At 44.7% G+C, this 13,308-nt stretch overlaps 1 protein-coding gene across 2 annotated transcripts in view; it reads left to right on the top strand.

Annotated features, from left to right (window-relative positions):
• The first annotated feature begins 2,444 nt into the window (after positions 1 to 2,444).
• LOC118234667 (serine/threonine-protein kinase 17A-like) overlaps positions 2,445 to 13,308 on the top strand; it is a 25,138-nt gene continuing 14,274 nt past the window's right edge. For both annotated transcript variants that reach the window (XR_004766701.1, XM_035431373.1), the window contains exons 1-2: positions 2,445 to 2,931; positions 11,751 to 11,963. Coding sequence is in view for 1 of the 2 variants with exons in the window: in XM_035431373.1 (XP_035287264.1) it covers positions 2,762 to 2,931; positions 11,751 to 11,963 (383 nt within the window). In the remaining variant the exon portion in view is untranslated. The remainder of the gene's footprint in view (positions 2,932 to 11,750; positions 11,964 to 13,308) is intronic.

The raw sequence follows: 13,308 nt of genomic DNA, 5'->3' as shown, positions 1-13,308 counted from the left end.
CTTGATAAGGGAGGGCATTTAAAGTATGCCTTTTGCTGAAATGTACACTGGGAATGCAGTGAATAATTCAGATATGCAGTAACAAATTTTAGACAAGAGATTTCTACCAAACAAATCTTATTGAATTATATATACATGTAGATTTATTCCAATGTAAAGAAGTATTCACATTTCACACAGCAACAAAGAATCTGGAAACTGGTATTTTTCATGCGTGTGAAATCAAAATACAAAATAAGCCATTGCACAAAAAACATGGCATGTTTTTTCTTGCTTTTTTATCTGTGTATGAGGCCTTAGCATTCTGCTTTCAGACAAATGTGAAAAGAATTATTAAAAGTTCAGAGTTCCATCTCCATCTTCCTGTAAGTGTTTGACCGTTGATCTTTAACAATTCAGGAGATGTATTAATTGGATTAGATTGGTCAACTTGCTGTTTGATCTTAAATTTGAATAACATATTTGGCAAGTGTTTATTTTCTCCCTTTACTTATATTACTGTGACTATTCAACATCATGTTTAACTAATGCAAGAAAACTTTTTCTAAATAACTGAAGCATAATTTGTTTAAATTGGTTATTCAAAGTTATGGAAAATATTACATTATGTTTGAATTCAGGCCTTTTTAATGCCTTGTGTCTCTCTGTGTCATGTCATCCTCCATTTTGTTTTACAGGAAAAGTCTTTCATCAGGAGAGATGACTACTCATTTGAGAGTTCTGGTTTGTCAACGGGTTACTCAATTCTCAGGCCTTGCTTTGGATGAAATACTACTGTAGACGGATGTCAATAAACAATCACTTTGTAACACACGCACATATCTGTTATCTTTTCTTTTTCCCCTAATAGGCTACTTTGATGGATTGCAAGTTAGCACACTTGGGAATATGGGTGCAAATTCCATGACAGTCACGTTGCATTCTCGTATATACGACAAATCCCCGTGCACATACCATTATTCCAGTTACTGAAGTTGTTGCAGACAATGTGAGTGTCACTGGGAAACCATGCAAGGGTAATGCCTCATGTTACACCTGTAAAATGACACAAATAAATCACGATTGTGTCATGGAAACTGTTGCTATGAGAAAACAAGAATAGCATGATATACGCTGTGCATAATGACTGGTGATGCAGTGGCTGGTTAAACTGTGGTGAAGTGAAGACCTTTGCTGTGTATAAGCTATATAAATGGATGCAATGTAAACGCTGCTGTATTTAGAAATTTGCTCTAGGTAAGAGCGTCTGATAAATGCCTGTAATGTAATGCTGTTGAAGTAACACTGTCTAGTTATTGTGGACAAGCTCTTTTTCAGACGAGGGAAATACAACAGTGTATTTGGGTGATTACATTACATTACATTACATTACAGGCATTTAGCAGACGCTCTTATCCAGAGCGACTTACACAACTTTTACATAGCATTTTTACATTGTATCCATTTATACAGCTGGATATATACTGAAGCGGGGCGACATAGCTCAGGAGGTAAGACCGATTGTCTGGCAGTCGGAGGGTTGCCGGTTCAAACTCCGCCCTGGGCATGTCGAAGTGTCCTTGAGCAAGACACCTAACCCCTAACTGCTCTGGTGAATGAGAGGCATCAATTGTAAAGCGCTTTGGATAAAAGTCCATTTACCATGAAGCAATTTCGGTGAAGTACCTTGCTCAAGGGTACAACGGCAGTGTCCTTACCCGGGAATCGAACCTGCGACCTTTCAGTTACAAGCCCAGTTCCTTACCCACTGTGCTACACTGCCGCCCTGTAACTAGCATGATTAATAGTTCAAGATTTTCCTTAAAATTAATTGAAGTAGGCTTCAGTTTATTTGACCTTTTGTATCCACGTATGTGGTTCTGTTGCTGCGATATCTTTTTCTACCAGCAGATGGCAGATTTTTGTGTTCTCGGAACTGTAAAACCTGCCGAAGCCAGATTGTACACTACAGCAGAGCACGGCACGAGATCCAAAATGTTCACGGTCCAGGCAATCGAAGGAATGTGTTGCATTTCTTTGAAAAATATTATGTAAGGCTTATCTAAACAAATTATGCATGTACAATAGAAATACTAACTATGTTTACCACAACGACCGTTTTGCATGACTTGGTACCTTAAATTAAAACTCGGAACAAGAAAGGGAAAAGGATAGAAATCCTTTTCTAGATAAGTTCTAGAAATATGGACGTTTCTTCCAGAAATTACTGAAAGGCCAGTGATTCAGTAAACTCTTCTATATTTCCCTCCTACGAGTAATCACTGTGGTTTGTCCGCGTGGTTTACCAAACATTTAGGCATTAACTCCATGTCCGGCTAATTAAATTAGAGCAGCCTTTAATGTGGCATCTGCCTACGTTGCTGAAGTAGTGGCATCGTGGCTCCGCCCTCTGACTGAATGCGGTGTCAGTCAAGAGCGTTGCCATGGAAGTCGCTGGCAAAGTATGCGACTGGCTGTGTTTGTAAACGGTGTTCACTCAGTAACGAACCAAGACACTGCAGGGCGCATCGAGCAGAAGTTGCGTGGGTGATTAACTCGTACGTTTGGCCAGCTCGGTTTATCATTTACTTCGGGGCGCAACTGTCAATGAAGACAGAGGATAGAATTGCATTTCCAAGACAATTCGCAAGCCATGCCCTAATGTTTAAGTATTTCTGTGTCTAGCTAGCTTCTGGACACATAAGTTTTTACTTTTTGCTCGACCATCTGAACTATCCTTGGGAACGCAAGTCGCTCTTGTGGAGCCCGTTGAACCGACGCGATGATGCCAGAACGTCCGCAGGGCAACGAGATGAGAAACCGTCCACTTTGTCGCGGTCAGACGAACTCAAATCAGAACCACTCCGCGTTGTTGTCCGAGATCAAGACTCCAATCAAGACCGAACCGTTCAGTGACCGGTACAGTCTTATCCCCGGCAAAGAACTTGGGAGGTAAGTCCGCGTTCATTACACAGTAGGCTAAATTGCCGTGTGATGCACAGTAACTGCTTACTGTTGCAAATTAGTGTTTGTGTTGTTTCTAGTCTGAAAAGCTGTGGTAGGCTACGCTTTACATGGGTGAAATCAGTCGCAATAAATTTGAGCTGGTGTCTTGTTTAGGAATTTACGGTATTTGCGTTGCCTCTTTAGGAAATTATGGTTGTCCGGCTGAATTCCTTCAAGCATTCCGGATTTCAGTTTTATGTCTATTATTTTATATGGAATGGAGTAGGGTAGTAGTAATGTATTGCGTAGAATACTGTTGTTTTAGTTATTTAAAGTTAATTTCTGGAATCACACAAAATGCATATTCAGCGTTATGTCATGCTCCATAAATCTGGAATAGGTTGTTTATTTATAACCGGCTTAATTGGTTAATATTTGCCTAAAGACCACTGCTTGGACATTACACATGGATATCAGCTGCAATTTAAGAGAGCTGTCCTGACGGACAGATTATTTCCAAATATATTTCTCTTTCTTTTAGTCAGACATAATTATCTGAAGTATTTTACTACCCAGCCACATTTAATAGTTGATTATATTATTATGATTATAGTGTGTGTGTGTGTGTGTGTGTGTGTGTGCGTGTTGGGGGGCGGGGGGCGGCGGGCGCGGGGGGGGGGGGGGGTTGGGTGTACATTGCTACCTAAAGTCAGCAATGCAAAGTCAATGCCATATAAAAACCAATCTGAAACAAAGTGCCTTTTTAAAATGATGTGAAACCAGCTGCAGAGTTTATATACCAGACCCATAAGGACTCTCATTAAGTCATTGCGTTTTGGGTGGCTTTACACTTCCAACCCTAATATTAACTTAATAAAGTAATATCCTACATTGCAGATGCAGCAAGTGAGAACATATTTCCTCTTTTCATTTTTCCTGTCCTGTCAGAGTAATTAGCCAGTTGTAGTCAGGTCTTTGGCAGCTGTCCAGTCAGTCAGAACATGTTAAACATGAACATCTGTGTTTATTCTTGGCAAACAAGGGGATTTGAACCTTTCAATTGTGGCAATATTTACCTGAGGTCGTCATCAGTGGATGTCAACGGCGCAAATATTCAAACCTTCACTTTCTAATTGATCCTCAGCCTCTGATTGGCTCATCAACTAAAGAGCTTTGGTCGACTGCCAATTGGAATGCAGCGCCTTGAACAGAGAGATAGGGCTGCCAACCAAGTCCCAACTGCCAACCAAGTCCCAACTGTACCCGTCCACAACCGCCACCAAGTCCCATATCACACTGTTATTCTCGCCATCAGTGCGGTGCAAACCAGGTTTATCCATCTTTAGGTTAATTGGTTCCAGATGTTCAGTTAGCCAACCAAATAAATAAAACGTGACTCCTCTATGGCTTAGCAGAATGCCTCAGTGCTTGAAGTTGCGGCCTGAGAAGTTTCCATATCGAATGAAGTGAGTTCATTAAGAAGCTTTATTCCATTAAAGGTAGCACTGTTATTTTTTTTAGGTTAATGGTTCAGGTGTTTTGAAATACTGCCTCCGTCAATGCGTCAGTGTTTTAATGCTGGGAGATGGCGTCTTGTGTTTTGCGCCTTTATGTCTTTAAAAAAAAAAAATCACCACAGTGATTTGTACAGTTTAATTAGAGTGCAAAAGGCATTTGGCCTGTTTTTTCGTTCTGAGCAGGCTAAGTCTATTTAAGAACTCCCGTGTTATTTCTGGATTGCGTTCTCCCCCCTGTGAATAGTTGAAATTGGCCCTGCGTGAAGTAGGTCAAAATGCCTTTCCTCGGTTAAAGAGTTTTTTATGTACTGTACTCTGAAAAACACACAGTGGCACTGCTTTGCACAAGTGCTTGTGCTCTTGGGGTTAAAGTGCTTGTTTTTAGGTAGGTCAGCATAAACTGCACACATAAAAGCATGGAAGACATGCTCATTGTATGATTAGAGGAAGGTAGCCTAGCAATGTGGAACATAGTGTAAGTATCACAGAAAACGCTGGTTCATTTTTCAATTTATTACTGATTTTTTTTTCTTATTCACTCTTATTGATCCTGTACAGTAAAGAGGAAAGCTAATTGCAGTCTGTTTGGGAGAGATTAATGCAGGCAACAAAACATTTTGTGTGTGCATAAGGGTGTGTGTATGTATCTGTGTTCATGTGTGGTGTACTCTGTGTGTGTGTGTGTGTGTGTGTGTTTGTTTGGTGTACTGTGTGTATGTGGGGGGGGCGGGGGGGGTGGAGGGTGTGTGAGTGGTGCACTGTGCATGATCTTGCATGCCAGTCACTGACCAGTGAAACTATTGTAATATTAGTGCGGTTGTTTTAAGTATCTGCTCATGGTTGTTTATACTCGGTTACACAATAACTCCCACTTGGTAGCCTAAGTGAAGCCGCATGCATGCAAAACCACAGGGTCGAACCAGAGCCAGTTACTGCCATGGGCTTGCAGCAGCTCGAATAGCCTGATGCTGGGTCTGTTCTTTGGTCCATGAGAGCGGCATGATTGTGCTCCATGTTGGGAAAATGCATATCTGCCATGCTTTTTATGATAGTCCATTTGCACACACACATGTACACACACACACACACACACACTCATTCACACACTCACACATGTACACACACACACACACACACTCATTCACACACTCACACATGCACACACACACAGACTCATTCACACACTCACACACACACACACATGCACACTCACACATGCACACACACACACACAGACTCATGCTAACACTTTTTCTCAGAAACAGTCGTTCTCGTCGAATGTAAACACACGGCAACAGACACCCACAGTTTCCCACAGAGAGGAGACCAGGCCTGGCCGGGACGCGATGACATCACCACCCTTCAATCTCAGCACCGACTGTGTCGGCTGGCAACATCTGCCGTGCACCACAGAAATGGGGGGGGGGGGGGGGGCGGGGGCAGGTTTGGGGGAGGTCACGGCCATGTTCATTACTGAAACCCCCCCCCCCCTCTGCAAATCTCACATCCCTCCCTGTCAGAAGAACTCTGGTTGCCCTGGATACGGCTGTCAGTAGCATTCCCTCTCAGCCGAGTGGGTCCAATTAAGTCCATTTGGGCCCTGGCTGCTGACGGGGCCGTTCCGCTTCTCACCGGTCCTGCTTCCTCGGGTTTTTCACACTCTGATCCCCTCAGGTCCAGGCTCTGTGGTGGTCCAGGTTCCGTTTTTAAAAAGCAGAAATTAGACTTATTTTTTTGCGCTAATGATTGTTTCCGACAGGTGGTCGGGTGTTTTTTTTTTTTTTTTTTTTTGACGTTCTCTGACTGCCTGCTGCACTGTTCTCGCTAGCCGAAATCAAAATGTGAGTCATGACAACGATGAACGGCTTGAGTAAACGACTCAAACCAGCGCGGCAGGTTTTCAGTCCGCGCGTGATTAATGTGCACCTTGCACAGTGACTGAGGGGTCAGGGTGCTGACGCAGCTCAGGAAGGCGGACCCGGGAACAGTGGATCGCTTAGATGCGGTTCAGCAGTACAGAGCAGCTGCGCATCCCCTCCATCCTTATTTCTAATGTCACTGGTGGACAAAGCGTACTGGGCCCGTGCCGCTAGCTCAGAGCTGTGGATTAGCCGTTTCCTCCAGCTGTTTTTGTCCACTGAGTGAGACACTGCCTCTCCTGTCAGTGTTTGAGTATCAATCACTCAAACGCCTCGTCGGGGATTAATCAAATCAAATCAAATCAAATTTTATTTGTATAGCGTATTTTACAACAGTTGTCACAATACGCTTTACAGACAACCCAAGCCTAAACCCCCCACAGGAGCAAAGCCTAAGGCAACAGTGGCAAGGAAAAACACCCTGTGGCAGATGGGGAGAAACCTTGGAAGGAACCAGGCTCAAGGGGGAAACCCATCCTCCTCTGGTCAGCTCAGGCATGTCAGCCAGTTTAGTATTTTAATGTGCTGGACGTCCTCATCCAGGGTGACATACAATCCCCCGAAAGTGCGTACAACTCATGCAGTGGCGCATGCACTCTTGGATGGATCTTGAGGAGACGTTAGAAGGTGACGTTCCCTCAGTTTCCACTGATAACTTTGTCTGTGTTTAAGGGAGGAAACATGGACGGGGAAGATTCTGTCGTTTTTAACGTAGATCTTCTATGGGCTGAGCAGATGTTCAACTCTGCGCTCCTTTAATCGGGGAGGTTGCTGTTTGTAGTGGGAGGGCAAGCCCCGGAGGCCTCGATGTGCCAGCAGCTTCACCTAAAGACTATTAAACATTAAACACACCAAGCTGAACGTCTGTAAATACAGTACAGTACAGTACTGTCCTGTAGAGTTTCACTCCAACCCTAACAAAGCACCCCTCTTTCAACAGCTAGAGCAGGGCTGCCCAACCCTGGTCTTGGAGATCTACCATCCTTTAGGTTTTCACTCCAACCCTAACAAAGCACCCCTCTTTCAACAGCTAGAGCAGTGCTGCCCAACCCTGGTCTTGGAGATCTACCATCCTTTAGGTTTTCACTCCAACACTAACAAAGCACCCCTCATTCAACAGCTAGAGCAGGGCTGCCCAGCCCTGTTCCTGGAGATCTACCGTCCTGTAAGAAATCTGTCTCTGATGCCAATATGTCTGCTGGCCACACATTCCCTTGATCTTATCATTATCACAATACAGTTGGTACAATGGTAGAATAGCGACCGGGAGTGAGAGATTGGGAACCATCCAAGTCAACAGACGTGCTAATTCAATCACAACAGGACAGCCCATTCACTGCGGCCTAATTGATAGGTGTTACAAAACTGACTACATCATTCTTAGTATGTGTATTCAACACTCCTGATCAAAGCTTTGAAAACAAATGAGAAGCAGCCTCTGGAAAGGTTTGTGGTTCAGTCGGACTATGCTGAATCCAAGGTGTCATTCGTGCGCTTTGTCACTGCCGGTATTGGAAATAAACTTTGTACATTTTCATCACGTTCGAGAGACGTCCTTTTTTCCTTACGACCGTCCTGTAGATTTTAATTTCAACCCAAATTTGACGGTCCTGTTTCTACTAACTAGCAGCCCAATAAGCTGTTGAATGAGGTGTGCTTTGTTAGGGTTGGAGGGAAAACCTACAGGATGGTAGGCTATATCTCAAGGAACAGGATTGGGTAGCGCCGGGGTAGGCTAACTTTCCCTCAGCCAATCACACCACAGCGTGGCCCTCCACACCTAAACTCAGTGACTAGGGGGAAATGGCTGTGCAGCAAATCCCACTGTCTGCACTCATTGGGTCTGTGGCAAGATTTGCACCCTCGCACAAATATCAGTGTGCTGTACGGAAAAAAACGGGACACCAAGTACAACAAACATGGCTTCGCAGGTCAGAACAATTTGCAGAAGCCTGATTGTAGATTGCTCAATATTTATTTGCAACCTGTTCCAAAGACCTGAACCCACAGGGAACAGTGAGTAAATACTACATTGAAAGAGCGTACTGTACATTCCAATGATTCCAGTAGAATACGATAACTAAATGCTTTATAATACCTGCTGCTTGTACAATGTGTTATATAATTACCCTGGTTACATTTTTAAATAAATAGGAGTGGAAGATTTTGGGTCAATGAACATGATATAGATATAGATATCATTCGCCTATATAGAGTTAGATAAATGTAGATATTTTATTTTGTAAAAGCCAGTTCTGACATTTATGACAACTTTTATTCTGGAATCAGTGTTTTCTTTTTGTAGTCTAGTTTGACAGAGTTGTTCTTTTTAAGTACAGGAAGGTTTGTTTGTGTGGTCCGACAACCTAATCCTTTTATTTCTTTAAGAAAAGTGGTGGAAAATATATGTGGGACTAACATAAATAGAAAATAGCAGAGATCCAGTACTGGCCAGTCATTTTGATTGTTTTGTAGGTGTTAAACCTTTTGTACTGTATGTTGATAGCATAGTGCAGTTTGTTCTTAAAGCCTGTTACAAATCTGATTACCCCTTCAAACTGCCATTTAACTCCAATCCGTCTGGCACACGGATATCAGCAGGTGTGATCTTCATCAGCGTTCATTATCTTCATCATAATGTCTTTAGATTTCATGCCTTCTCACAGAGCCATTGGAGAGGCCATTGGTTCTGTGTAAATGCATGACATAGGCTAGATCCTGATACAATACAATACAATCCTGAAAGTTTGGGCAGGTGAAGCACTGCACAGGTAATACGGTAGCACCTGAGCTATCAATTCTGAGACTCTTTGTACACATTAGGCTCTTACTCTTACACAGCCAGGAAGCCTGAGAACTGACAGTCGCTGTGCTTTGGTACGACAGCCATATCCGCTACCCGCTGCTTGATTTTGACTCTTTTTAAAAATAAAAAAAAACATAAGAAGATTAGTACTTCAACATTTACGTTTTTTTTTTTTTTTTTTTGTGAGTTAATCAGCAGACGCTCTTATGGCGTCTGAATGGGGTTGGATTAGTCCGGCAGAAAGCTCAGACTAAGGAACGTGGCAATTTTTTTCAAATGAAACGGCTCAGCTGGCTAGTCCCGTTTGGGTCCATTTCAAAAAGTGCAGGTCACTGGCTTCTGTGGGAACAGCGCAGCTCGAGAACTCTAGGATTCCTCCTTCTCTGTTAAATTAGACGGACAGTGTACAGGCCAGGTCAGATATAGCTGATGATGGTGTGGGCCTATGTAGGGGGGGACAGTGTGTGTCACTGTCGGTCTTGACACAGGTTACTGACTGGCTGGGCCTCAACAGTTAACTTTAACCCCTCGAAGAGTAGGGTTCTTGGAATTATGTCAGTGTTCTAGAGCTCAGTTGGTTTGTGTACAGTACTGATTGTGACATCAGCATTAGAGTGTTCAGTTAAGAACATTCTAATCACATACACTACGTGGCCAAAAGTATGTGGACACCTTACATCCAACATCTCATCCAAAATTATGGGCATTAATATGGAGTTGGTCCACCCTTTACTGCTATAACAACGTCCACTCTTCTGGGAAGGCTTTATACTAGATTTTGGATCATTTCTGCAGGGATTTTCTTCACACCGTTCTCGATAAAACCACTTCTACATGAATCTCGCTGTGTGCTCGATGGCATTGTCATGCTGAAACAGGAAAGGGCCTTCCCCAAAATGTTGGGGAAGCAAAGAACGGTCTAGAATATGATTGTAAACTGTAGAATTAGTACTTCCCTTCAGAGGAACTAAGGGTCCTAGCCCAAAACATGAAAAACAGCCCCAGACCAAGGGTCATCCAGATACGTTTGGTCATATCGTGTATTTGTGATCTCACACCTTATATAATATAGCTAAAGAGATATGACCAAGAGGTCATGGCACCAGCTCAGTAAAACGTTCAGACAACTTTCCCTCGTCCCTCAACACGCTTCCAGTGTGTTTCCTTTCAAGCCAGGCGGCCTCCACCTCTCTCTCCACCTCCCAGCTTTTGTCTTAATCCTTATCTCCGCACGCACGCCCGTCCACCTGGCGGCTAGAACGGCGTCAGCGGATTTCCTGCAATGTGGGTTACTGTCACGTGCCCCGCTGGCTGGCCGTGTGGCGTCTGCGTGTGTGTATGTGTGACTAATAGGCTTATGAGTTCGGCACTGCCCCCGTCACTGACCTTTCTCCCACTGAAGAGGGGGTCCCCCTCTAGGAGCGATATCGTCACCGGGCCTCCACAGCAGTACACGCCAGGTTTTTAAAAATGCGCCGTTTGTGTAATCAGGGTGACGAAGGGGCGACATAGCTCAGGAGGTAAGTCCATTTACCATTTGATGTATGATTGGAAGTAAGATCCTGCTTTCCATTTTCCCACCACTAAAGTGTATCTGGTGCTTGGTTTACCTACAAACAGAGATAGTATCTAGCATTATTATTATTATTATTATTATTATTATTATTATTATACAGCCTGAAATGGCTACTGTAAGTCCCACTAAAGTAAGGGCTTCAGCCCTGGGGGCCATCTCTCCACACAAAGGAACACGTGCCTTCGCTGGTCACGTCACCTAGGAGACCGTTAGTGTGTCACTGTTACAGGGCCAGCGGGGGGGACACAGTTCAGGAATGACGGCATCCAGCAGACATGCAGAAACACAACAACATGGCTGCCCCCTAACCCCCCCCCCCTTCCAAAAGGTCTCAATGGACCCCGCAGCGCAGGGTTCAGATCTCCCCCCCCTCCCCACTGCACGTGAGGAGCGGCTCCTCTCCAGTGGGGCCGGGGGGGGGGGGGGTGCGGTAAACAAGAGGAGGGGCGAAGAGCCCCCGCGGTGTTTGATATCAACACCGTCCGCTCGGCGCTAACAAACTGCTAACGCGTCGTCATTCCTCAAAATGTCCGAAAAATACTTTCTCTCTGTGTGTGTGTGTGTGTGTGTGTGTGTGACCTTGTTTTCACTCACAGCGCCAGCGCTAAAAATAAATACCAATTAACATCGTACCGCCAAAACTCATTAGCGTCGCTCTGGAAATACGGACAAAAGTGGCGGTTGACATACTTTTATGGTTCTCACACTTTTTTTTATATCATGCGCAATTTGGAAAACCACTGCAAGATACCGTACCTTGTTTTATCTGTGGGTTGAACATTTTGTGTATAGATGGGAGATTTTCCCCTTGAAAAATTTGTTTTTGCGGTTTATTTTGCTATAGTAGATTTGATCAGATAAAAGTACTGTATCTTGCTTTGGGTGAGTGAGGAGTTTGCAGTGTTGAATATGCGTGAATACAAGATCTCTGATTTCACAAAGGCTGGGTTTTTAACACACAGTGACAGATTTGTTTGGTAACATAAGCTCCCCTCTTGTTGTCACAGGGGCAAGTTCGCCGTGGTGAAGAAGTGCGTGGAGAAACGCACGGGGAAGGAGTACGCCGCCAAGTTCCTGAGGAAGAGGAGGAAGGGGCAGGACTGCCGGCTGGACATCGTCCACGAGATCGCCGTGCTGGAGCTGGCCACCGCCAGCCCGCGGGTGATCACCCTGCACCAGGTCTACGAGACGGCCAGCGAGATGATCCTCGTGCTGGAGTAGTGAGTACACTCGGCAGAATGAGTACACACTAGAGAGTACACACAGAGTAGTGAGTACACACTAGAGAGTACACACAGAGTAGTGAGTACACACTAGAGAGTACACACAGAGTAGTGAGTACACACAGAGTAGGGAGTACACACAGGGTCTACGAGACGGCCAGCGAGATGATCCTCGTGCTGGAGTAGTGAGTACACTCAGCGGAATGAGTACACACTAGAGAGTACACACAGAGTAGTGAGTACACACTAGAGAGTACACACAGAGTAGGAAGTACACACAGGGTCTACGAGACGGCCAGCGAGATGATCCTCGTGCTGGAGTAGTGAGTAAACTCAGCGAAATGAGTACACATTAGAGAGTACACACTGCGTAATGAGTATACACTAGAGAGTACACACAGAGTAGTGAGTACACACAGTGGAATGAGTACACACTGAGTAGTGAGTACACACAGAGTAGTAAATACACACAGCGTGATGAGTACACACAGAGTAGTGAGTACACACGGGGTAGTGAATACACACAGAGTAGTGAGTACACACAGAGTAGTGAGTACACACAGAGTAGTAAATACACACAGAGTAGTGCCCACGCAGCAGGATGAGTACTCACATGTCAAAATTTGTGAGTACACCAAAGGCTGACTGTATAGTGTGATACCCTGGCATTTCAGTTCAGAGTGTGTTGTGGTACATCGTTTAATTTGTGTGTAAAAAAAAAAAAATTATGTTATTATATTGTGGCCACGTCCACATCTGCACCCCCCAGAAGTGTCAGAATAATTAGTATTAGCAATATATACTTAAAGTTTAATGTGGAAAATGTTTTACCAACCTAACAGGGACTTGGTCCCCAGGAAGAGATAGTTGAAGAACGCTGCTGTGTGGCGCACTTTCAGTTTTGGCCGTCAGCTGTGGCAGAAAACCATGCGGGAGTCTGTTTTCGAGCTTACATCTCGACACGAGGATAACCCATTTTCTCAGTTCTGCAAGCCGAATGAATGGAAAACAGACCGCCCCCCCCCCCCCCCCCCCCCCCCCCCCCCCCCCACACACACACACACGTCCCGTTAAACAATCGTCCCGAGGTGGAATCCTAGCTCTTTCCCAGTTGTTCCTGGGAGCAGATGGGACCGGTAATCCTGCTCAGCCCCCCACCCCCCACTATGACATCCCTCCGTGTGGTGCTGAATAGGGAGTCTTTCCCTAGGGCCAGAGGACAAACGCAGGGGTAATCCACACTGGGCCAGGGTGAACACACTGCACTCCCCACAGGAGCAGGGACACGTGCCGAGGCTGATTATGAGTGTGTGTGTGTGTGTGTGTTAGGAGTGAGGAGTGA

This window comes from Anguilla anguilla, chromosome 8 (genome assembly GCF_013347855.1).
Source record: "Anguilla anguilla isolate fAngAng1 chromosome 8, fAngAng1.pri, whole genome shotgun sequence".
Taxonomy (NCBI): Eukaryota; Metazoa; Chordata; class Actinopteri; order Anguilliformes; family Anguillidae; genus Anguilla; species Anguilla anguilla.
This window is presented reverse-complemented; position numbering and strand designations above follow the sequence as displayed.